The sequence below is a fragment of the Tinamus guttatus genome, unplaced genomic scaffold, assembly GCF_059628265.1.
Source record: "Tinamus guttatus ecotype Peru unplaced genomic scaffold, ASM5962826v1 Tinamus_guttatus_pri_ptg000327l, whole genome shotgun sequence".
NCBI classification, from domain to species: Eukaryota; Metazoa; Chordata; class Aves; order Tinamiformes; family Tinamidae; genus Tinamus; species Tinamus guttatus.
Window position 1 is genome coordinate 8,330,009 of NW_028288861.1, and position 25,122 is coordinate 8,355,130.

General features: G+C 52.4%; 2 protein-coding genes across 2 annotated transcripts; one reads left to right on the top strand and one right to left on the bottom strand.

The window, feature by feature from the left end:
* DLST (dihydrolipoamide S-succinyltransferase) lies at positions 1 to 13,957 on the top strand. The gene is made up of 15 exons (XM_088529222.1): positions 1 to 114; positions 3,293 to 3,326; positions 4,346 to 4,394; positions 5,217 to 5,272; positions 5,630 to 5,704; positions 5,839 to 5,894; positions 6,592 to 6,703; positions 7,519 to 7,674; positions 7,933 to 8,018; positions 8,683 to 8,780; positions 10,626 to 10,756; positions 11,293 to 11,366; positions 12,154 to 12,237; positions 12,778 to 12,945; positions 13,429 to 13,957. Exons 1-15 carry the CDS (start codon positions 46 to 48, stop codon positions 13,561 to 13,563), a joined length of 1,383 nt encoding a protein of 460 aa, XP_088385348.1. The 5' UTR covers positions 1 to 45; the 3' UTR covers positions 13,564 to 13,957.
* Positions 13,958 to 17,149: 3,192 nt separating this feature from the next.
* On the bottom strand, positions 17,150 to 24,162 carry RPS6KL1 (ribosomal protein S6 kinase like 1). Its single transcript, XM_088529379.1, has 10 exons — positions 23,895 to 24,162; positions 23,647 to 23,771; positions 22,745 to 22,837; positions 21,890 to 21,937; positions 20,963 to 21,095; positions 18,703 to 19,551; positions 17,856 to 17,945; positions 17,620 to 17,702; positions 17,346 to 17,441; positions 17,150 to 17,260 (listed from the first exon to the last, which is right to left on the bottom strand). Exons 1-10 carry the CDS (start codon positions 24,160 to 24,162, stop codon positions 17,150 to 17,152), a joined length of 1,896 nt encoding a protein of 631 aa, XP_088385505.1.
* Between the last annotated feature and the right edge of the window lie 960 nt (positions 24,163 to 25,122).

A 25,122-nucleotide genomic window follows, 5' to 3' on the forward strand; every position in this document is an offset into this window, starting at 1 on the left:
CGGGGCCTGGTTCCGGAGTCCGCGCGGGCCGCTCGCGCCGCCGCGATGCTGCTGCTGTGGCGGTCGCGCTGGCTGGGCCGCGCGCTGGGCCGCCCGCTGCGCGCCCTGCGCCAGGTACCGCCGCGGAGCGCGCCCGGCGCCGCGGAGCGCGACCGGGACGGACGGACGGAGGGAGGGAGGGGGCGCCGCCGCCGAGGACGGGCGGACGGGCGGCGCCAAGGGCACCGGGACGCGGCGGCGGCTGCGGCCCCGGGCGGAGCCGCCGCGGCCCGGCCCGTGCGGCCCCGCTCCGGGCTCGCCGCCGCCCCGGGCGCTGCGGGCAGAGCCGAGCCCGCAGGCCCGGCCCGGCCCGGCACGGCGCGCCGCCCGCCCGCTGGGTAGCGAGTGTCCTTGCTCGAGTATGTGCGTCTATACATACACGTATGGGCCGGGTCGGCGGTGAGAAGGGAGTCCTAGGGTTTTTGTATTTGTTTGGTTTTGAGCGTCCTGGAAAAGAGGTGAGTTTAGGAGTCACAGCATGGAGGTCGCTTGTATTCCCCTTGATTTTAGGGACATTGAAAATGAGTTTTGCTGACAGGATAGATACAGCTTTGCAAATGTAGAAGGAAGTGCCAGAATGTGGCAAACCTCTGGTGGGAGAAGTGAAATCAGGAGCCGTGTGGAGTTTGAGAGCGTAGGTTTGAGTCAGCAGGAAACAAACAGGGTAAAGAAGGGACACTTGGAATTTGATGATCTTGTAAAAAGGAGGCAGAGTAATGAACTGATAAATAGAAATCCAGAGCGTACATCAGGAACCAGCTTTAGAGCATGTTAGATGCTGTAGTGGGCAGCTCCAAGTGTTGAGAGACCTTCTGAAGAAGCCCAAAGAGAAGTGAGTAGCCTTGAAGAAGGTCAGTTAGATCAAGAGCTGTTTTTAGTTATTTGAGAATGAAGCTCTGTTTGTCTGGGAAAAGGTTTATAACAACCTTTGTTCCCTGCTCGATCCTCTCTGTGTGCTGGAGGAGTTATCAGCTCGTTGTCTTAGTTACAGCATCCGCTCGGCGATGCCATCCCTATCCTGTGGGCTGCAGGCTGCCTTCAGCCTCTGTATTCCATAATTTATTTCACTGTGTAGGGGCATAACAGGAGGTGACAGCTCCATAAGAAGTGTGGCCTAGGAAGCTGTTTTGCAGGCTGACTTTGGCATGAGAACAGTATTTCCCAATTCTGAGAAATCGTAACTTGGAGGGAAAAAGTTAATCACTTGGTATGTGAGTTGCTAGCAAATGTGACCATGGCTTATTTCTCTAAGGGAAGACTGAGTCTCCAAAGGGACCCAGAGTACTAATGTTAGTTAGTGAGACAGAGATTGTTTCCATTTTTACTGGAGAAGCTTCAGGATCAGTTGCAGAGCAGATTTAGGCAGGTGATGTGAGGAATAGATACAATCGTGGTGATCCCTTCAAGAAAAAGGGACTAGGAAACCCTGCTAGACGTCATTTTCAAGCTGCGTGTGCTGACATACTGTGGTTATAAGGGGAGGACATAAAGAAGCTCTGAAAAATGTAAGACAGAGGGACAGAAGAGGCAGTTTTGGTATCTTTTTATTAGTGGCTTCTGCCTCACATTAAACCACTATCTCTCTCTTCTTGCTTAAAAGGCAAAGGGTAGATAGCATAATACTAAATTTTCCTTAATATTGCAGCAGCTGTGGGACATAGACTTGGCACTTCTCATGGAAGAGATCTGCAGATGTGTTTTCTCCCAGGCATTTATTGTAGGACAGAGCTAAGCTTGCTGCCTTTTTTAAAAAAACAAAACAACAACAAAAAAACTTACAATTAATTGGTTCTGAATAAATAAAATTTACTGTTTCTTTCTCAGTCTGGGCCAGTTTAGGTTTACCTCTTCATAAAGCTTCTAGGAAAATATTAATATGCAGATATGCAGAAGGGAGCCAATGCTGCTTAATATTTTATTTGTAATTAACATCCTGTTAGGCAGGTTCTTTCCACTTTCTGAAGTTATCACAGATAAAACATACATGCTAAGGATCATGGTGCAAAGGCCCTTGGCCATATGGAGTTGAGTCTGTTGTACTCAGTTCAGGTTAGGGCAGCTTCTCCAGGAACCATATCGCAGTTATCCCAGGTGCCAACGCTGAAACCAGGTTAAGCTCGGCTGACTGTACATTAATATCTGAAAAGCCAAATAGGAGGATACAGTGAATGCATCAAGAAGTCTGGGTGGTTAAATTGCCAAGGTACCAATCCCAGACTTAATGTTCATTTTCACAAAATGAGCGTTTTGTGAATGTTTGTGGGATGTAATTTCTTCTACAACACTTAATTCTGTAGATTGCATGACAGTCTCCAACATCTCTTTGGCCCTTGATGTTCATGTTGTCTTCTCACGTGCATCTCCAGATGTTATTTTGGTGTTTTAGGATTAGTTATATCCCATGTTGCTGTTTCTAGCGAAACTGAAGTCAAGGTTTGTACACAAACACCATTCAGAAGCTGAAGATCTGACTAAAACAGTTTTGCCTCTTGTCTTGGCTACAGGATGAGGGTACTTTGAGCTGCTGTTGTTGCAATCCAGAGTTAACTGTGTTTCAGTCATAATTAAAGTGGCATTTTGGTATAGCTTGTAAATAGCTTTAGGTCTGATGCCAGTGGAAGCCAAGGAAAGAAATTGGAATATCTTTGAAGTGTGTTTGACTTCTGAGGAATGTTATGCTGAGTTAGAGGTGCAGTCAATGATTATGTGGGTATTAAATGAAAGGTCACCAGGAGGTGGAATTCCTGTCTCGCTGAAGGCAATAGGAATTCTGCCTTTGAGGGAAAATCTTCCCTTCACCAAGTTCAAAGGCTTCACAGCCTTAAACAAACAATACAGTGCTGTATGTTGGATTTCATGACTTAAGGAGTAAACATATTGAAACACTTTTTCATTGTGCCCAGTACCCTTGGGCCTCTCATTCATAGTAAATTTTAATGAATGGGCCTTTAGAAATCTCTTCCCTCTTAAAGAGAAACATTGGCATGAGAAGGTCAGAACAGGAGCTACAGCTGAAGAACAAGCATATCTGCAGGAAAGTATCCTGCAAGGAAGAAAGCAAGCAAAGAGCAGGGTAGTCTCAAACAGGCTTTGCCGTCTGCTTGTGTGTGCTTTAAGGTATTAACATGCCAGTAGTCTGGAGCATGAGAGGGATGGGTCCCAACCCTGCTCCTGGTCTTTTGGGGAAAAGCGAAATGCTCCTAGGGTGGTCTGTGTTTTTTGCAAGACTGATGGTTCCTCTCCTCTCTGACAGGGGAATTGCACACTGGCAGGATGCTCGCTGTCTGGTGAGTCTTGCGCTTTTATCTGGTTTCAAAGTATCTAGAGAGAATAGAGCTGTTGTGGAAACTGATGATAGGTTTAATGCGGGGTTATTGCTATCGTACAATGAAGAAACAGCTGGTGAAATGAGCTGTGTGCTTCTCTGTGGATGTTTCACTTGCCTAATCTAAATGCTGCTGAACCATTCGGTTAAAATGAAGATTACACTGTGCTGCTGCCTGTGAATTTCAAGCATTGCACTGATTGAGACACATGCTGGTGCAGGGAATAGCTCTCTAATAATTCTTGGAAAATGGTGGGTGAATGTTAAATCAAATGGAGCATACTTTTGAACTGCTCTTCTGTGCTTAAAATGGATTTTCCCCAAAGCTGCTTTTCTTTCTGTTTTTTTTTTTTTTTTTTTTTCTTAGCAATACTGTCTTTATATGTCAGTACAGCAGTTACTCCTGATCCTGCTTTGAGGAACAGATTAAAACCGGTTACCTTTTCCAGCTGTTACAATAGCAGCATTAACTCTTTAATTGGAGATGGTGTCAGTCATAGAACCCTTTAAAAAAAAAAAAAAAAAAGTCAAGTGGGAAAATGGTTCTCCTGCAAGGTTTGTGTAATTGAGATAATTATGTGCTCTGATTGCTGTGCTGATTCCCTTGCAGATCAGTTTGGAAAGATGCCCAGTGCCCTTATAGAGGCAAAGGACAGGAGTTCAGAGTGTGATAAAAGTTGCCATGTCAGGGCATAGGAGCTGTATGAGAAGGGGCAGGGGATATGTAAAAATCTGGGGCTGAATCTCATCTGTCTGAATTTTGAAAAAGAAATGTCCCTGGGCCATGGAGTGGACAGAGAAGAGAGATGAGGGCAACTTGCTACTCTGCCCTACACTCTATTTTCAATGTGTTTTTCCTTTGCTGTCCACACGCTTTGGGGGTGGACAGTGGTGTCCTTTGTGCTGTTTTTCCTGTCACAGACCATTGGGTCTGTATGGCTGGATAATGGTCCTGTGGGGTAACGCTGTTCTCCATTGCAGGTGTGGCTGGGAACCAGGGCCTGGCTTACACCAACAGCAGGAAGCTTGTGTAAGTATCCACACGTGTAGGAGCTGCTCTAGGCTTGGTCAGATTTAGGGAGTGGGAGGCAGGATCGGTTCAGCCATCGTGAAATCCCTGTGCACATCATGGGAGCTTGAAGCTGGTCCTAGTGAAATAAGCTCTGTTTGGAATCGGGTATTGAGGCAGGGAAGGGATAGAAATGAGGAGTCAGGTGGTAAATTCATCTTTATCCTTTACCTGACTGCAAATCTTGTTTGTTTTAATATTTAATGATGGCTTCCAAGCAGGAATTCTGTTGGATGTGTGAAAATGTGATCTTTTGTAGAAGATGGCTCAGGCAACTCATGTTCATGTGGCAAAATTTGCATTGTGGAAGTTGTGAAGATATTTTCGCAAATAAAATCTTTTCTTCCCTCTCATCCATGAGAGCATGAGATGCTGGAGTGTTTGGTCCAAGTGTTGTAGTCTGTGTTAGAAGAAATGATAAAGCAGCAATGCTTCTGTTTTCCAAGTGGAAAGTTTCCAGTGGGTGTATACTTTGTAATGTTTGGGATTGCTACTTCCTGTGAAGGGCTATGATAGAGAGAAGTAGCTGATTTCTGGAGGGGTTGCCATCATTTCCCAAGCATTTGTAACGCTTTCTCTTTTTGGAATAGTCTAGCAACTCCTGCTGAGATGACAGTCCCTGTATAGAGGCTAAAAAACTGTTTGCAGCGCTACTCTTAGGTGTAGGGTAGGCTGCCTGTACATTACAGCAAATGTAAAGTGTGCTTTAGGTGGGGGCTGGCAGCCCCCAGGGGAACCTGCATTTTCTCTTCTGTGTCCCATTCTTTTCCTTTCTCTTTGCAGAGTAAATAGCTCCAGTGTCTTCACTGTTCGCTACTTCAGAACCACTGCAGTACATAGTAAGTAAAGAGTCTGGAGTTGGTGGGATGGCTCTCATGCTACTTTTTGCTGTCCTGATAAAGGCTGAAGTTTCCGTCTTTGGTCTAGTCTCACTGATGTCCCTCCTCAAGGGATGGCTGAGGGTTTATGTCCCTAGGGCATAAAGGTTTTGTCTGGCATTCCTGCAGCAGTGCAGCTTCAAATCAGATGTGAATTTATTTTGCGTTTAAATGTTAATCAGTGTAGAAGCAAGAAGGCCAGCATTTTATGTTGTTGACCACCCCCTTCCAGGAGAGTCCTGGTAACAAGACTGAAGCGGTGCATGTGTTTTGAGCTCTGACTGCATTCCAGGCTGTCTGTCTGTCAATCTCTCACAGGGGATGACGTGGTTACAGTGAACACACCAGCCTTTGCAGAGTCAGTCACAGAAGGAGATGTCAGGTGGGAGAAAGGTAGGTAGTTGTTTCCTGGCTGCTGTTCTCAGCACCACTGCTGCTGCACTGGTGTTGTGGGAGCCTGCTGTGGGTTAAGGGGGGAGGCCAGAGCACGCCGCCCTCCTCACAGTGCTCTCATATCTGTCATTCAGCTGTTGGAGACACAGTGGCGGAAGATGAAGTGGTGTGTGAGATTGAAACAGACAAGGTAGGCGTTTTATGGACCAAAACTTTCTCTGGTTCTCTAGTGAGTAGCCTGTATGGCTCCTCTCATTCTGAGAGCACCTCGAGCCTGCAGGCCCAGCCTGTGTCTCCTGCTCCACTCATGGAGAAAAACTGTTCTCATGTAGTGTGAATGCTGGCTGTGCATTAAGTGAGAGTTTGTCGTTAAACTCTCCTCATGCCTTTGATGGTGCTGATGTTTTTGCAAGATGCAGTTCTAGTTCATGCATCTTTCCAGTTTAGGGGCTCTAAGCTGGGAAACCCATTTGTTTTTAAACAGGAGAAAACTGCAGTGCCAGAAGTCATCTTCATGTTGTTTTAAAGTTAGCCTGTACGTTTATTTACTACCCAAAGGAACCTTAAGCTGTAAAGTTCTTGCTAAAGCTCCCTGCCAAGTTCTGTTTCCAGTGTTGCTGTCAGGAAGATGCTGGCAGCAAGTCAGTTCTGGACTGTGCCCTGGAGCAGGAAGATCAGGCTACACATCACACTGCCAGCTACAGAAACTTCTAAGTTTTGGCACAAAAAATCTGGTGGAGGCTATGAAAAATGGTGGAAATGGTGTGAGACAGAGCTGCTTCCAGTGCCAAATTACAGTGCACATCTGTGCGTACTGGCATCTTCTCTTGGGCACTTTTTTCTATGCAGTGGCTGAGGGCAGGATTCACAGATTTTCCTTTTTGCAGACATCAGTGCAAGTTCCAGCCCCAGCAGCTGGTGTGATTGAAGCCCTTCTGGTACCCGATGGTGGCAAGGTGGAAGGGGGCACCCCTCTCTTCAAACTCAGGAAAACTGGAGGTGAGTCAGAAATGTATAATTAGCTCAGGCTTTCTTGTTTCCTCAAGCCTTTTCCTGATGATAGAAGCAAAGTGTTTGGGGGAATCCTGAAGCAGGCTACATGTGTTCTCCATCTGTCTCTGCAGTTGGAATCATAGAATCGTATTTGCTCATTAGAGAAGTGTAATTTTAGTTGATGTAATGGGGAGCTTTCCCTTTTTTGCTTCTGGAGGAAATTGCAGCACTAAGCTAAAACTAATTTTTGAGAATTCCCTTGATACAACTCTCCATTCTAGCTGTTTCTCTTCAGCGTCCAGTCTCCTGCAAGGTAAGGAGACTTTGTGAGTTGAAGAAATAAAACAAGGGGGTGTAGGCTCTGTGGTGGATGGTTATGAGCAGACATGCCATCAGAAAGTCACTTCTTGAAATATCCAAGCTCTCCAACAACAGCTGGGAGCAAAGCAGAAAGGATGAGGAACAGTTTGCTATATGTGCACAAATGAAATGGGAAAACTAAATATGAACAAAGTGAGCTGTAAAACAAGAAGTTTTTTTTGCATGTGCCTGTATGGTATCGATAGTTTCTCCTTTGTTCTTCTGCAAGCTTCAGCATGCTCCAATATGCTAAAAGGAGTAAAACGTGTCAGTGTTGCCTTCACCATGGCAGCCGCTGAAGGTGGCTCCTGTCAGTTCTGTAGTGTTGAACACCTAAGGGCAGTCTGATGTCAGAAGTCAATTTTCACCCTCTGGTGAAAGGACTTGAGATTCCTGGCAGTGGAGGCTCCAGTTGCATCTTGTGGCTGCCCTTGCAAGGGTTTTTCCTCCTTGTGTTTCAGCTGCTCCTGCCAAGGCCAAACCAGCGGCAGCTCCTCCTCCTCCTGCAGTCCCCGAACCTGTAGCTGCTGCTGCTCCCCCTGCTGCTGCAGCACCAATTCCTACTACAATGCCACCAGTGCCCCCGGTGTCAGCTCAGCCCATGGACAGCAAGCCAGGTGAGGCAACAACCATCCAAGGGTTTCCCTGCCTGGGGAGGATATGTGAAGTTACAAGTAGCAAACAGCTGTGGTCTCTGTGCTTTGGGCTGGAGAACTTAGCTGTGCCCAGAGCCTACCCAGCCCGATTCAAGGCCGCTCACACGAGGTGGTACACAAGTGAGGGGCTCGAGTGGTTCATCTACCCCAAGGTGTTGTGGTCAGGCTCGGGCTTTTCTGTGGTTGATGCCTTTTGACAGATGTGTTCTTTACTCTCAGTGTCTGCGGTGAAGCCGGCTGCAGCTCCAGCGGCAGCCCCTCCTGGGGAGGCAGTGCCCAGCAAAGGTGCCAGATCAGAACATAGGGTAAGCTGCAGGAACAGGGGCCTCACCAACTGCTGGGTAACAACTTGTTCTGGGATAAACCTTGGGCTTTCTGGATATGTCTGTATCTACATGTTCACATCCAACTCAGTGGGGCTGTGACAGGTGGGGAAATGCTCCATGTGAGGGTACCAGTTAGGGGATAGGGTGGAAGAAGAGCCAACTCTGACACAGGTCATTTTGAGACAAAAGTTTTGTCTTGAGCTCCAGTGACTGAGTGCAGAGGGCTCAGTGTGTTCTGCTCGGTCTGTCTCCAGCCCTTAGCAAAGAGCTGCTACACCTGCCTAACACATTGAAAGAATGTGGCTAAGCAGCTTGGAGTAAGCAGTGATAGGAGTATTTCCTGATGACTGTTCTTAGCCTTGTGCTGGAAACCTACCTATGCCAGGAGTTACCAGGAATATATGTCTGAAGTAACTCTATCTCTGTCTGATTAAGCTCTTCCTTTCAAGGGAACTATTTTTCGAGTTTGGTGACTCTGTAATAAAATCAGCTCCTCCAGCTGTCATCGCTCTCAGGGAGACCTAGAGTGAAAACAGTCCTAGACACCCACTGCTAGTCAGAGAGGTGGGAAGAGAGGCCCTCTGATATTCCTGTGTTTTTTATTCCTTGAATGAACTTGAGACACCTTCTACTCTTTTTTCAGGTGAAAATGAACAGGATGCGTCAGCGTATTGCTCAGCGCCTGAAAGAGGCTCAAAATACTTGTGCCATGCTGACCACTTTCAATGAAATCGATATGAGGTGAGCATCAGACCTCTTCCCCCTTTTGCTGGTAGAAAGAGATACAGGCAGTCATCTTAAATAGAAGCCAAGAGCTTGCTCGTTCTCCTTGGGGAATTTGGCCCGATGTTTTGGGGACCTCTTAGACGTACTGCTTCTGTGCAGCTTGCTCAGGGTTGTTGGTGTTGCAGGGTGAGGGGTGTTTAACTTCCTCATGCCTTGTCACTCCTTGGATGTCCCCTGCTGTTCATAAAAGTGAGCCACCTCATTCCTCATCTGTGCAGCTCTTGTGTGAGGACTGCTAAGTGCCGAGCAGAGGAGCAGCTGTGATGGGTGTCACTTGTGTCCTAGCTGCTAGGAGACACCAGCATGTAGCACCTGCTTTCAGCCCCCCTCCAGGTTACTGCTTTTGGAGGTGGGCAGAGCTGGCCTCCTGTGAGCTGCTTCCCCTGGCTGCAACAGCCTTTCAGGGGAGCTTTGCGCAGGTCTGAGGCCCATGTGTGCAGGTGGTGCAGCCTTCCTGAGGCAGAGCGGCCTCCCTCACAGCTCCCTCCGCGGGGTGGGGGTCTCCTCACACGCAAGTGCTTGCATGGACTGAGTGCACTAATGGCTTTGGAGGGTGGGCAGCTTATGTTACAGTGCATTAAGGGGAAATTGTGCCCAAATCAAATTGCCCTGTGAAATCCTATTCTGCTCCTTAAGACAAAACATGTAAATATTTGGGTCTCAGAACAATAAGGTTGGCAAAATAGTCTTGATTGGAGGGGAAGTGCTACAGCTTTATCTCCTCTCAGAGGCTTATTTTGGTGTCGCTTTACGCTGGCTGTGGGCTCTCGTTGCATCTGATAATCTGTTTTGGATCGACTGCTGTGCTGTTGACTTGTGAGGGCCTGTGCTGGGGCCTCGTGCTCCCCATGGGGGTCAGTGTCTGAAAGGAGGAAGCCTTAATGAGCCCGTCTCTTAGCAAACCTCGTCCTCTTTGCTGCAGTCCTTGCGTCTTGGGAGGCTTTAATTTCTTTGGACAGTAATCCTAGCCCTAAACAAGGTTAGGCACAGGAAAACAAACACTTTAAACCATGGAGACCCCTGCCCCTTGCTGAAACTCTCCTCAAAGACTTTAGGTCTCTGAAGGGGGGAGGACTGGACAGTGCAATTCCACAACAACTGGTATTAGCCCAGAATAGACAGAGCTCGTAGCCACAGGCTTTTCTGTAAACATCTGCAGTCTGATAAACAAGCAGTGGGGAAACACTGCTCTGGTTGAGGACTGTGGGTCCCCTCTCTATAGCCTCAGGGAGGTTTCTTTCATGTGCAATGTACTCCCAAAGCTACAGTAGTGTGCCAGAGGCTTTGGTGTGCCATCCGCCGCTGGACTCGCATGGTGGTGAAGCCTCCTGCCACAGTCACCACCTGCATCTTCTCTGCTCTGGGTATTTCCCCTGTCCTCGCTCTGCTGGGGCTGCCCAGCCATGCTGGGGCCTTACTGCCCCGAGTGTCGTTGTCTGTGGTATTGTTAGCAGTGGCTTCAGGGAGTCACCGAGCACCTCTGCAACGTCAGGTCTATGCAGGAAATAAGTCGCAGCCCATCTCGCTTTTGTGCCTGGCCGCATGGCCACGCGGGTTACCCTTGTCCTGCCGCGCTCGTGGGCCGGTACCGACTCCTGTGCATCGCTTGGCAGGGGCCTTAGAGCCTCTCGGCCTGTTCCATCTCCACCTGTGTTTGGAGGATTTCCCAGCAGGCTGGGCATTTGCCAGGTGCTGGTGGTGCTCTGCAATCCTTGGGTCTGACACTGAAGTTCCTTACAAAGCAAGTGACTAGTCTTTCCTTGGGCTGTCTGGTGACCTGTGTTGTCCTATGTTTTGCAGTAACATTCGGGAGATGAGAGCCCAACACAAGGATCCCTTCCTGAAGAAACACAACCTGAAGCTGGGTTTCATGTCAGCTTTTGTGAAAGCTGCAGCTTTTGCTCTGCAAGACCAGCCTGTCGTGAATGCAGGTGAGCAGTGGCCCTTGCTGGGGATTTGTGAACCAGGGCAGAGCTTACAGTTTTCACAAGCCAGTCACAGAATCACAGGGCAAAGGAGAACAAAGCCCTATGGGCTGCAGCTGGTTTTCCTAATGCCACCTACGTAGGCAGAGGACAGCATGCCAAGAGGGGCACTGTTAGGGAGGGAGTGCGAGGCCAGTGGGTAACTTGGTGTTCACCCAGTCCGTATCAGGCACAGCCCTGCTGGGTGGCATGCAAAAACTGCTGGAGGTGTCCTATGATTTCTGGGGTGTCTTAGCTGGTGCTCTAAGCCGAAAGAGGAGACCAGCCAGGGCAGTGTCTGAGGGGACTCAGCTCCCTGGCCAGTGTTTCCTCTTTCTCTGTCCTGGCCTTTTTCCCACAGGGGCAGCAAGGGCTTGCTTTTTTTCTGGAGCTACATGTAAGCTAGAGATGAACAAGTTTTTATGACTCTGTGACTACATCTGGCCTGCTGAGATTTTGTTCTTGGGTACTCTATGTGTAACACGGCCTCTTTCCTCTCCTAGTGATTGACGATACGACCAAAGAGATTGTGTACAGGGACTACGTGGACATCAGCGTTGCCGTCGCGACTCCCCGCGTGAGTGTGTGCTTTGGTCGTGCTTCCTGCAGCCCCGGTGGGGCTGGCCACGTGTTCTGAGGCACCGCGGCTGCGAGCGGCACCACAGCGGGACACAGCGAGGGGGCTGGCCTCCCTGATGAGAGGGCTGATTTGCTGTGGGCTGCTGGAGCAGGGTGGGGCAGAAGATGGAAGATTGTGAATATTCTGCCATATTCTGTAGATCCTAGTAGTTAGTGGGAAAGCTGAAGTTAGAGGAAACTCCTTTTTTTTTTTTTTCCTTTTTTCTTTTTTTTTTTCCTTTTTCCCCCCTCCTCTTGAAGCCATGGGGATGTGGCATAGATTGAGCAAGCTTTATATGTCCTGCCTTTTGGCTAACCTTGCTGCACTGTGGCACCGTATCTGTAAGATACGTTGCTGCTTCAAAGGGCTGTTCCTGGTCATGTTGCTCACGGAACAGAGATACGGACTCCACTCCTCTTGTGGGGAGAGAGGTGGCAGCTGAACCCTGCCCAGTGCCTCCCCTGAGCTTGCAAAGGTGGAGCTGGGTTCCAGACAGACCCAGCTGATTTGAGGTGATGGGTTCATGGGCAAATAGGTTATTGTTGGACCCGTGCTGGCCCTTTGTGTGCATGATGCCAGGTTGCCTGGCAGGCTGCCAGGCACGAGGCAGCTGCACCAGCCACCCGCTCTGGGCCGAGCAGGAGGCAGGAACTTGCTGAGCCAAGACCAGGCTGCTGCCCACTAACAGTTACCCCTGTTTGTCACTGCAGTCAATTTGCTGATCGTGCACTTTGCTTCCCCTTAGGGTCTTGTGGTGCCTGTCGTTAGGAATGTAGAAAACATGAACTTTGCTGACATAGAACGTGCTATCCATGAGTTGGGGGAGAAGGTAAGAAAAGCTGGGGTTGTTTTTGTAAAAAGCTTGGAGGAGCGGAGAGAATTGAGGCTGCTGAATATGCTTGAACCAGTTCAGTCCCTTGGTGGTGTCATCTCTGATCTCTAGCCCACTGAACAGTGGTGTGGGGTGTGATCCATTCCAGCTGGAGCTGTGTCCCTGCCTTACAGGACAAATCTACCCACTTGTAGCCCTTCCAGGAGATGTCCCATGCTGCTCTAGTGGTGCAGTGTGTCTTTGCCTTGTCTCTGGAGGCCAGGGCTGAGCAGTCCTGGGATAGAAGTCCCTGTGTCTGTCTCCTGCAAAAGCAAGAGTTAGAAGCTAAGACAAGAGAATCCTGCCCCAAAGACAAAGTAATTTTTTCAGTTTTAAAGACAGGATGCATTTCAAAGTAATCCATTCTTTCACATGAGCAGATTAGTAAGTGAAGCTGTTGCCATCAGCAGTTATTCCTGGAGAGGGCGAACATCCAAGCTGTTGTACTTTGCCTTCTGGGATTTGTCAGAGCAGCTTTCTAAGACCTTACTCTTCTAGGCACGGAAGAATGAACTGGCCATCGAAGACATGGATGGTGGAACTTTCACAATCAGCAACGGAGGGGTTTTTGGTTCCCTCTTTGGGACACCTATCATTAACCCACCCCAGTCGGCCATCTTAGGCATGCACGCAATCTTCGACAGGCCTGTGGCCGTGGGAGGCAAAGTAAGTGGGGGGAGTTTTGGAAAGGGGAAGGGCTCTCTGGGATGACGGCTGTAGTCTGCATGTTTTCATCTGTGGGCTGGTGCCACCTCCTGAAAGGCTGTCCTGTGGGGAGCTGGGGCAAGCAGATGAAGGGCAGCTTTGCTGGCAGTGAGGCTTACCTGAGGTGTGCAGGGAGCCTTGCCCCCTACCCAAGTGGGAGAGCTGGATAAACTGCTTAGGTCTGGGGAAGAGCGGGTGCTGGCGCTCTGGTCTTCATGCTGGGGAACAGAACCTAAAGGGAGGAGGGTCCTGCAAGCAAGGCAGACCTGGCCAGGGCGTTCAGCCCCTGGGTGAACGGGTGGGTGTGCAGTCCCACCAGCTAAGACACACCTGAGAGACCATCGTTGGGAGGAAATGCCAAACAGGGCAGACCCAGTTTTTCCCCAGAAGCGCCGGGGGCAGCAGTAGGGCCGAGCTCACCGACGCCTCTCGCCGCTCCCGCAGATCGAGGTGCGGCCCATGATGTACGTGGCGCTCACGTACGACCACCGGCTCATCGACGGCAGAGAGGCCGTGACCTTCCTGCGCAAGATCAAGGCGGCGGTGGAGGATCCCCGCGTGCTGCTGCTCGACCTGTAGAGCGGCCGAACCCCCACACCACCCACCCAGGGCCACAGCACCAGCAGGGGCTACGCAGGGCATTTGAGAGCTGCCAGGGGTCATTCCAGCCTCCCTCCCCTGTGACCGGATGTGTCCCAGAGGGAATCCTAGGGATAGCTCCTACCTCCTTTCCTGTTCTGCTTAAAGAAGGGTCAGTTCCTCACTAGCACTGCTATACAGTGGATCAACTACTGAATGGCACTGCCTTTCCACGGCCAGCTGTATGGCGTTCTCTCCCTCACAGCACCAAACTGTCACCTCTAGCTTGTCCTATACCACTGGAAGCTGCTTGCTGCTGCTGTGCTAGGGTATCTTTCCCTGCCCCTCCGAGGCAGGTTCAGCTTTATTTCCTAGTACTGAGGTTCTTGGGAGGGAGAGGAAAGGAAAGGCTGCTACTGTTCTCTCCCTCTCTTGCCTGAGAATATTTCATCCTCATGGGCCCTGCTGCGAGCAGCGTGGGGCGCCCAGGCTGCCGCAGCAGCAGGGCTGAGGTTGGTGCCTCTGCCTAGTTACACTCCCCCTGCAGACAGGAACACAACGCTCACAGCTTCTGTGCTTTCCCTTGGAGCTCTCTTTTCTATCACAGCCGGGTGGGCAGAGTCTGGGGTCTCTGTGGAGGTAGCACTGTCCCCAGGGCCACAACCCTTTCACTATTACGTGTCCAACACTGGGGAAGAAGCAGCCCCCTGCAGCTGTCCTTGGATCACAGCTCACTGCCGGTGGGTGAAACTGTTGGCTTCCTGCGTGCAAAGGCTTGGCCTGCTGCTGGCAGAGGCAGGCAGGCTGGGCCATGTCCTTAAGGGAATGTGTATATTCCAGCCCAGGGTGGCTGGGTTGGGGGTGGGGGGCAGTCCTTAATCCAATAGCGCACATATGTATTGGGGAGTGAGGGGGTTGCTAGTGCCTGCAGAGTCTATTACCCTCTACACAGAACTTGTAACTAAAATATTTAACACAGCGGATTTTAAATGAAATAAAACTGGGCAACGATTGAGAGGTGGGGTGTGTTTAAGGAGGCAAGCACGAGGTCCTGTGCACACGCTTGGGCCCCAGCAGCAACCCTAGCTTAGGGTAAAAAGCCTCTCCTTGGGTGGTGAGGGAAAAAAGGAAACAGGAGCAGGGTGTTTCCCTAGATGCTGCTAAACTGAAGCTTTTCTGGTTCTGAACACTCTTGCTCTTAAGCCCTCTTTGGCACTGAATTGCCTCTTCCCAGTAACAAGGATTTTCAGGACTGGAAAGAATCCCTTTCTTGGTCTGGTACTCTAGGCAGCAGGGAAATCCCAGCATTTACTAAATGGGATGGAAGCCAAAAGGAAGAGCCAGAAGAGGCTGGTTCAGTTATGGAGCTGAAACCAGGTCAGTCTATCCTGATAAAAACAGGAGTGCATTAACTCTAAATCATAAATGTGAGGGGGGAAAAAATGAGGATGTGAACTTTGCAAAGGGAGAAAGGAGGTTAGGGAAAAAAATCGAGAGTAAAGGAGAAAGTGGCTCGGGCTGGCATGTGGTGCTGAGTCCATTTCCCAAAGGAGCAGTGCTTGTTCCTGAAATAATTTCTGGAGCTGTGTAGGGTTTTTCCAGCTCTGTCATCAACTTCAGGGAAGGGTTTGCACTTCCCAGTTCCAAGTGAAGGCAGCTGCTTTTAGCAAAGGTGGTGATGCTGAAGACCGGGAATGAGTATTTTCTAGCAGTGGTTCGTCCCCTTCCTGGCAGCTCTGGCCCATTATGGCCCTTGGACCTTCCCTGATCTGTGCAGAATTGGACCAAGGGAAAAGGCTTTTTAAAAAAGGAAAATTGTCCCATGCTCCAGAGAAAGAAGTTTTAGCTGCTCTTGCCTGAAGCTATGGAGTTGGTGGTGCTGGTGTTATGGAGCGCTGCTTGCACCTGTCTGCCATGCATGTTCAGAAGGGAGAGGGCCCATCTCACCCATGTGAAAGAGCGGGGCAAGGCCCTGCCTGCGTTCCAGCTAGAGCTCCAGAAAATGCGGGAAGAGCCTGGCTCTTAAAAGGAGGCACCAGAGCCAGCTGTGATGGTTCCTGCTGGCGCTCCATGCAGGAGGGCTGCAGAGCGGCTCTGCTGGAGCCGGCGCAAGGACGCTCCTGCTGAGAGCCCAGGCGTCGCAGGCTGCCTTAGGAAAAGCACCACGCTTCCCGCTCCAGCACATCCTGCTCTGTTCAGCGTTAGCTGTTCTTCCCCTGCTCCCCATCCTCCTGCTTTCACCTCCTCCAGACAGCTGCTCTTTCCAGGTGGATGCTGCCTTCGCTAACCTGGAGCTGGTGTTCTGGGCTCTGCTTCCCTCTGGTGGCCGGAGAGCCGAGGGGAGGTGGCAGGAGGGGGGTATGGTTGCTGTCAGCACAGAGACACGGGAAGCAGCCTCAGCCCAGGGTCACGCCTTACATGTGCACTTTCTCATCATTCATCCTTTCAAGCCCTTGCTGCGTGTCCTGCGAGGAACCCTTGCGCTCAGCACACAGCAACCTCAGCGAGACCAGCCTGCTTCCCTGCTAGCAGAAGGGGCCACCCAAGAAGAGCAGCACAATGTGGGCACCAGGCGGCTACAGACTGAACAGGGGCCAACAGCGAAGCGTTAGAATCAATTACAGGCCCTGTGGCTTTCCCCAAGGAAAATCCATCCTGGTGCGGAAGCCGAATCCTTTCCCAGACTCAGGCTTGAAGCAGGCAGCGTGGAGGGTGCCCAGGCCATCCTTGCCCCGGTCTGACCCAGGGCATGGCTGGCAGTGGGGCTGGCACAAAGGGCTCCAGGCCACCTCTGCTGCTGGCACCAGGTCGCTTCCTGTTCCCCCCTTTGCAGCAAGCAGAGCCCCAGCTCCAGCCCCGGGGCGCCCACGCAGGGTTAAGAGCCAGAGCCGGGACCCTGCTGGACTCAGCATGCTGGGCTGCAGGGCAGCTAGCCCAGGGCAGGAACAAAAGCAGACTGCTGCGAGCGGGGACTCGAGCTTTATTCTGTGCAGCCAGCCACCGAGAAAAGCCAGGGGGTAACTCCATCCCCCTCCCTGCAGCTCCCTACAGCAGGAATTATCCACACACATGCAGCCGATGAATGGCACAAGGGACAGGCTTGGGGACCAGCCCACAGGGCTCAGAGGAAACGCACTTGGAAGCCAGAAAACGTAATGGGGGGATCAACTCAGGTAGCAGCAGATACAAAACCCCAAAGGATGGAGTCCCACCGCACGGAGCAAAGCAGAGGAATGGACATGGGTGCCTGGCAGGAAGCCCCAGAAGGGGAGTGTGGCCTCTCCTTGGGAGTCAGAAAGGCTGGTGCACCTATGGCGCAATGTGTGAGACCAGGAATAACTGGGTGGGAAAAGAGAGCTTGTCCCTGGCCACAGCCTGCTCAGAGATGCTAACAGAAACACAAGCAGCGATGGAAGAACATTTAAGGCTGCAAAAAACCTCATGCACCCCCCCGCCCCACCCAAGGGCAGCCCTTGCAGCCCAGACCTCCCCGCAGGCAGAGCTCCCTGTGCCCCAGGCTCACAGGTTCCCAGCAGCAGCTGCCCCCAGGAAGGGTCCCTGAGGCCCCCCCACCCTCCCCCCCCACCTAGCCCCCCAGCTTGTTCCACTGGATGGTGCTGAAGAAGGAATGGGACTTGAGCTTCGCAATTCCACCTCCTCCTGAGCCCAAGCGCCGCCTCGGGCTGTGCTGCAGGAGCTGCAGAGAAATGGGATGGGAAGATGGAGACACGGGAAAGCAGCCACCCAGACTGGGCCCCCCCACCAACACGCAGCCTCCTCACCTCGGTGAGCAGTGACACAGCTGCCAGGCTGAGGCCCTCGGGCAGGTACAGCTGGGTGTGAGGTTGAATCCCTGAAGGGTGGTTTTGGGACAGGGGCTGCAGGAGGCAGAGGGTGATAGTGAGAAAAGGCACTGAGCAGGGCAATAACATCCTGCTAAGATTTCACCACCACCCAACCCCACCTAGCATGGTAGAACTTAACACCCCAGTACAGGCAGGAGCTCATCCAGCCTGGTTCCCACCACCAGCACCACACAGCTCATCTGCCTCTTACCACTCCTGTCAGCAGCTCATACAGCAGAGACCCAAAGCTCCAGCAGTCAGCAGCTTCCGTCAGCTCAGAAACACCCCCCACCTCTGCAGGAAGAGCCAGAGGAGAGTCAGAGCTTGGCGGCAGGGCAGTCCATGGGCACCCGGACCCGTGGTGCTGGAGCCTGCCCGGCTCCGCTGGTCTCACCGCATGCAGGATCTGCCCCCGCCCCATGCCCAGGGCAGGAGCAGGTCCCTTACCTGGGGCGCCGTAGAGCTCCTCCAGCGCCCGGCTGCTGCACCGCGGCTCCACCTCTGCCCACTGGCCGAAGAAGGTGAGGCGGACGTGACCTGCAGAGCGCAACAGGCCAGGGAAGCTGAGCACAAACTAGGGCCTCCAGCAGGAACACGGCCCTACACCACACTCCCCTCCAGCCGGAGGCAGGGATGCCGCCAGGAGCAGCCAGGGTGCTGGGCCAGGCCATACCCTGCGCACGGGGGCTGTGCTCCCCACAGCACCCGCCACTGCCCCAGCTGCCTCCAGGCACCTGCTGCTGGTGGCTCTGCTTAGAGGGGGTTCAAGCTCATCACCCCGGGCAGACTGCAGTGAGGAGAGGCGCTGCCACGGGGAAAGGTTGGCGCTAGCTTGCCCCATTCTAGCCCGTTGATCAGGGGCTTGCACTCAAAGGCTTTTATGCACGGCAACAACTCAGGGCTTCAGGGGAAGGACAGGCTCAGGAACACCCAGGCAGGCAGTAACTACAGCCAGGGGCAAACCGCATTTTCACTAACCTCACACACAGTTTAGCTGGTCTCAGGCTCCCTGTGCTGGGATTTCCCAGCCAACCAGACCCCACATGGGAGCAGATGCATCACATTCCTGTGGCTGTGGCCCCTATTCTCCCTCTGCAGGGAGATTTCTTGCAATAAGCTCTTGAAAACCCCCGACATGGACCACACTTCCATGCTCAGAGCCATCCAAAACTCCCCAGTCTGCCTCCCTCCCCCAAAGCACATTGAAGAGAATCTCCTGGAAACGGGGCAGCCAGGAGTCTCCCAGCCCGCTGCCCTCCCTTCTCCTCAGGGCAGAGCCTTGGGCACCACGTACCAGCCGTATCAAGTAGCACGTTCCTGGGGTTGAGGTCCCGGCACAATACACCCTGCTGGTGAAGTCCCTCCAAGGCCAAGAGGATTTCAGCCGCCCACAGCTGGACCTGCTCCTCCTTCACAGCCCAGGCTCTCTGGGTATGGCCACAGGGAGCCAGAGACCTGCACTGCGCAGACACTGGCTCCTCTCCATGAGGGCCACCGGCCATGCTTGCCCTGCACGCAGGCTCCTGCACCGCAGCGTCAGGCCTGCCTGAACTGCGCCTGGCAATTCCTGCACAGAGCTGCTTCCCTCCCGGGGCAGCCACGAGCGACTGAGCCCAGGGCGCTTCCGACACTTGACAAAACGGAGCCTCCTCCTTTCCTGGACAGCCTCCTATCCCCGTCTTGGGCATACGGGGAAGCCCTTGGCCAGCAAACGGCCTGGGATCCTGCTGGGAGGCTGCCCTCTGTGACACAGTGTCTTCACCCTCGCTGCTGGTTAGAGAGTCGCAGGGGCACGGGGCCAGGCCCTGGTCGCTGGGGTGGCTGGAGGCCTTGGTTGATGCTGCTGGAACACGGTCCATGACGCCGGGCAGAGCTGGACGCCGGACGCTGGCAGGGGGCTCCTCCCGAGGGGCGGAGGGGTCAGGCTTTCCCAACAGGCGACGCTTTGCAGAGCCCAGGGGGCCCCTGCCAGTCTGAGCAGAGCAGAGGCAGTCTCTGTTGCTCCCACAGGAGCTTTCCTCTGTCTCCTCTCTGCCACAGTCCCTCAGGGATGGAATGTGCTTGGAAGGCAGGGAGCCAGAGCCATCAGAGGAACCCTGCTGGACACAGTACTTGGAGCGGAGGTGAGACCACAGCATCTCTCCTGGAAAGTGAGAAGATAAAGTGCTGGGTAGAAAGCATTCCAGGTTCCCCGCTGCGAGCACTGCCTGTCCAGGCACAGGCCACAGCCTGCACGCTTTGCATTGCACAGAATCACAAAAGGGCTGAGGTTGGAAGGGTCTTCTGGAGATCTTCTAGTCCAACGCCCCTGCTCAAGCAGGGACACATTCGACTAGGCCTTATTTTTTTCTGAAGAAAAACAGAAGTTCATGCAGAATATCCCCAAACGCTACAAACACCGATGTCACTGAACCCCATACTGCTCCGTGACCCAGCACAAGAGCAGCTCACCCTGCTCTCCTTCAGCAGCCTTTTGTTACCCCTTCTGCACAGCCTCATTGATACCAGCCACATCACTTTCATGTCACAGTCCAGCCACATATTCCCACACGCCCCTGATCCTGCAGCCATCCCTGCTCTCCCGAGAGCATTTCCCCCCTACCCGCCAGCACCAGCGCTGCCAGACAGAGCCCATGGCGCAGACCAGGGCACCAGGCCAGGGCTGAGTCAGAGCAGCCAGCCCAGAGCTCTCTGCCAGGCTGCCGGCAAGCTCACAGACCCGCTCATCACAAGGGGCCGTCTCGTTACACTCGGCTGCCAACTGCTTCCTGCAAATTCATTGCACAGCAACGCACGAGATGCTGAGCACACGTCACAGTGTGTTTGTCATTAATGGACTTCACTTGCTGCTTCCTACCCACCCACTCACCTGGCAGAGAGCAAAGAAACTCCTCACTCTTAGCAGCTTCCCCTTTTCACTCTTCTTTACCCAGAACCCTACGTTCTCCCTATCCTTTGTTCCTTGATCCACCATCTCTTCTTTGGTTTAGTCTCAAAAATCTAGTGTAGCCTCTTCTTTTTCAATCAGTTACAATGACCGCCTCATTCTAAATGTCCAAGTGAACTACCTCACCCGGATCTTCTTTTCCATCACCTTGCTGACATAGCCAGCAAACTGTGCCAGCAATAAAGAGACTTTTTTCTTTCCAAAAACCCTTTGCTGGTTTGCTTCCATCATCTCTCTGACCATGCCAGAAGGTGCCAGACCACATCACCTTCCCTACAGCAAGGTATGATTATATTATGACAGCCTCAGGACTCGATGAGGCTAAAGCCAGTTTCCACATCTGCCTCCTCCCCCTACAAACCTCTCTCTCTTAGGTCTCCATTGCTCCATTTCTAGCTCACTTGCTCCGTCAGCTCTTACCAAAACTCCTGAAGCCTCAATGAAGGTTAGTGGCTCCTTCCAGCCACCTTTCCAAGGAGGAGCACTTATACTGCCACTATAGAAAACAATCCTAGACCAGCAGGAGAAACATATTTGAGATCAAAAGGAAAGGAGCTTGACAGCAGGATGCTGTGTGGACAGGAAGCAAGTACAACAAAGCACTCACCCTGCACATGCTCCAGGTGGAGGAAGATGGAGTCCTCACTCACGTAGTAGCACAGCAGCTTGACCATGAAGGGGACTCCATGAGGAATGATGGTCTGCCGCTCACGAGCCTCAACATAGGATTTGGGGAGGCTCTAGGGAGGTAAATGGAAGTGGGTTTGCATCAGGATAGGTGCTTGGGCTCCTTGGAACCTAGCACCCGTCAGGGCAGAGGCCAGCTGGGAAGATCTGTTGGTAAGTGCCCTCTGACAAGCCCCATGGATGTCCTCCCCATGTCACTCACAGTGACTCCATCTGGGAAAGCTGAAGCTCATGCTTAGACAAATCTCTCAGGCCCTAGTACCCGGTTGTGGCTCTCCATCTCCAACAATGGAGAGTTCTGCCAGCGCACAACACTCCACCTGCAAGCCACAGTGCTGCTCCGAGCAGTGGCCATGCCCCGCAGCTGCACCAGCTCAAACTCTGACTCAACACATTACTTCAAACTGCCTCCCTCTACTTTTCCCTGTGGAACTGACATGTCTCCCTGTCATGCCAGCCTCCTTGTCCAGTTACTGAAGTCCTTAAGTTTTAGCAAACAGCTGGTCTAAATGCACTGGGAGTAACGCAGGTGTAAGGCTTGGGTTGCACCGTTACAAGGTTGAGGCCCACCAGAGCAAGAGAGGAAGCACAGCTCAGGCTTACAGGAAGGAGGAGAGCTGCTTCCCCTTTCACTGGAGACGGCTGAGGGACGCGAGTGAACACAAAATATCAGATCACAGAGGGCTTAGAGGAAAGTTGATGTTCGTATAGCCTTCCTTTGCTGAGCCACATTTAAAAGGTGCTAAACAGTATTCCCCACTCAGCCTTATTGGCTGGAAGACACCTCTCCCTCAGGATCACCCAAAGGTGATGATGACAGATGAGCTGTGAAGCTGGCAACACTCACCTTAAGTATAAAAGTCCCACCAGTGTCTGGATCTTGGACTATCTGCACCTATGAGCAGTATACACAGCACATGTCAAGAACGGTGACTGTTCTCATCCCAACTCACAGCCTGGAGTAATGGCCCAGATTTAACTCTGGAAATAAACTAAACTTCACTTAACTACCAGAGTTTGGTGTTGCTCAAACCTTATTCTTGAAATATCAAGCACAGAGTTAGCCACGAAGTCAGGGATTAGGGACTTAACCAAAGAGGCGACTACCACACCATTTTTTGCTCCCTTCACCAAGGACATATTCATCCAGCTCCTTCTGGGCTCTGTATGCTGTGCCGAGTTGCCCGCTCGGGCCTCAACAAGTTGTGAGAATTACCTTAGTCCTGACAAACTGGATGTGTGATGCATGGAAGGGAACGATGAATCTGTGCATGAGTGGAGATGGTAAGCCTGGCATCTTCACTCCAAGACCATGAACTATAACTAGTTTATCTGCGCAGAAAGCTTGTCTTCTACTGAAGTCCAGCCTATCGGTAGACACCTACCATGACAGGATCTAGACATTCAGATTGATTCTCTACATTGGAAAGGAATGGAGGTGTCAGCTTCTTTGCAAGTATCTTGGGAGCTTTAAGAACCACAAATAATGGGCACATCAACAGACTTCTCATCTGACAAAAGGACTCCTACCCTCCCCTGAGGGTCTTCCTTAGTGGGAATGATTTGGATGAAAGCCCTCATGCTCTTTGGTGAGCACAATCAAGGGCAGTCACCTGCATCCAAGCTAGTAAGACCTTTCAGGCTACAATTGGCTTGGTCCAGCTCCCACTCACGCTCTCCTGGCTGCAGACATAGTCGTTACCTTATCAATCACTCCCACAACCTTACACCGTCTCAGGTTCTCCACTGCTGAGCTTAGTGTCCTGATTGGCCGGAAGCGCAGGCTGCTGTAACCCTGCAAGAGAAAATACAATTAAACTAAACTAAAATGAAATAATATAAACATATAATAAAGATGAGGCACTTAGAGATGTTAGGCAGTTGCCATTCTCTCATCCTCCTCCTCACCAGTGCTTCCTCAGGCCCTTACCCTGTCCTGCCCCATGTGGTCCCACAATGGTGTGTGAGCTGCAGTTTTCTTTGCTGAACACAGCTTGTTTTCCATACAGATGGGAACAATTAGAGGAAGAAAACATTTCAACATCTAATAAGACGGATGCCCCTGTTGGTTTCCGTCCCATCAAAATGTCCATTTTTTTACTATTAAGAATGATGATAAGAAGCTACACAACACACCTGCAAGAGTCCTGGAAATGCCACGGACAGCCTGGACACAGCTCAACCCTTCAGTCCAGACAAGGAAAAGAGCTGCCACCAAGACTCCCCCGGAGGCTAGTGACAGTCTGGCACTTTCTGCACCCCCCCAGGACATCTGGCCACTTGTGCACAGGGGGGTCAGAAGGTTCACTGTGGATGTGTTACCACCCTGAGGTGCCTCTCCACCGCTTTTTCCCAGACCACGGGGCCATCGCTATTACACCCCAACAGTTCCATATTTCCTGGGATAAGAATCCCAAGCGTATCAAGCTGCGACCCAGCTCTCCCATGCACAGCAGACACACGGTTACTGCACGGGCTCAGGGAGCACCAGCACGTGCTGGTCTGGCTTCCACCTCCGGACCTGGCCAGGTCAGCCCCAAGGAGACTGAGCTGACCCTCGGAGAGGGCAGAGCCAGGAGGCCGCATCCAGCCCCAGCCCCTCACCGTGTCCGCGGGGCTGCCGCTCCCCAGGCTCCGCTGGAGGTGGCAGTTGAAGATCTCCTCCGCGCGCCTCAGGTACTGCGTTATCTTCCGCTTCACGGCCTCGCGACGCTCCTTATTGGGGTCAACTGCGGGTGAGAGAGCAGGTGCCCATGGGGGTCCCCCCATCCCCACGCCGCCCCATGGCTCCCCTCCCGCCTCCCGCCGGGGCGCCTTGTCCGCCCGCCATGGCGCGGGGCCGCCCCGCGCACCCTGCACGCCGCGCAGCAGCACGTCCACGCCGTTCTGGTAGTGCTTGAAGGCCTCCTCGTAGTCCTCGCTCACGTCGCGCTCCAGCGCCAGGCGCAGCTGCCGCGCCGCCTCCACCAGGTAGTCGCGCCGCCCGCCGCCGGGCCCCTCGGCGCCACCCGGCGACACGCGGCCCCGCAGCTGCCCCAGGTAGGCGCGGGCATGCGCGCGTGCCCGCGAGCCCGGCTCGGCGTCCGGCGCCGCGCGCTCGCGGCTCCCCCTGCCGCTCATGGCCCCGCGCCGCCCGCGGCATCACCGCCCTCCTCCGTGCGCCGCGGGCCCGGCCGCGCGGCGGGGCAGCCCCCGGGAGCGCGCGCCCGCCGCCAACGCCGCTTCCCGCTCCGCCCTGGCCCCGCGGCGGGGGCGCGCGCGGCGGGCGGGCGCGCGCCCGGTGCGGCGGGGGTGCCGCGGGCGCGCTCATTGGCTGCGCGTGAGCTCATGCCTCGCCCTTAAAGGCGCCGCAGCCCCGCGCCGAGCCCCCGCCGCGGTCCCCGCGCGTCCCCGCGGCCCAGGGGCGGCCCGAGCGCGGGGCAGCAGCCGCGGGACGTGCCCGCGCACCCGCGGTACCCGTTAGGTAGCGCAGGGCTTGACTGGAGCTGAGCGTCAAGAATCCTACGCCCATGGCTATCCCTAAGGGTATTTTCTGGCATACTCGAGAGTCTTGAGCTGTTTCTCATCATGCTTTTGAAAATAAGGTGTAAATTTAAAATACTGTAATCTTTCTTACTGTAACTAATTTAGGAACTTTTTTTTTTAGTTTCTGTCGATAACCATAGATAACGTCAATCACAGATCTTACCTGTGTATTTATCACTATTACTCTTTATCACTTTATTAATTTCATTGATATTATAATTTTAATATTTCATTAGTATTCTTGGTTTATCATAATCATTATTCAACATAAATTCTCTTTAATTAATAAAACTTTCATTCTTTAAATACTGGGTTTACAACCCTATTTACTTTCTCCTATAACAAATAATTAGTTCTGTTTTAAATAATCTTTTCATCTACCTATATCTAAAAGGTCCTACTTGTTCCCTGATAACCTATTTAACACAACAGGATTTGCAATTGGGTTATGATACCTCTTTTACATATATCTTTCCCCATCTCATTTAATTAATGAGTACAGATTCGTTTCTTAATTGCCTGTTGCAAAGGAATGCTGTTGTCCCTCTAATCTGG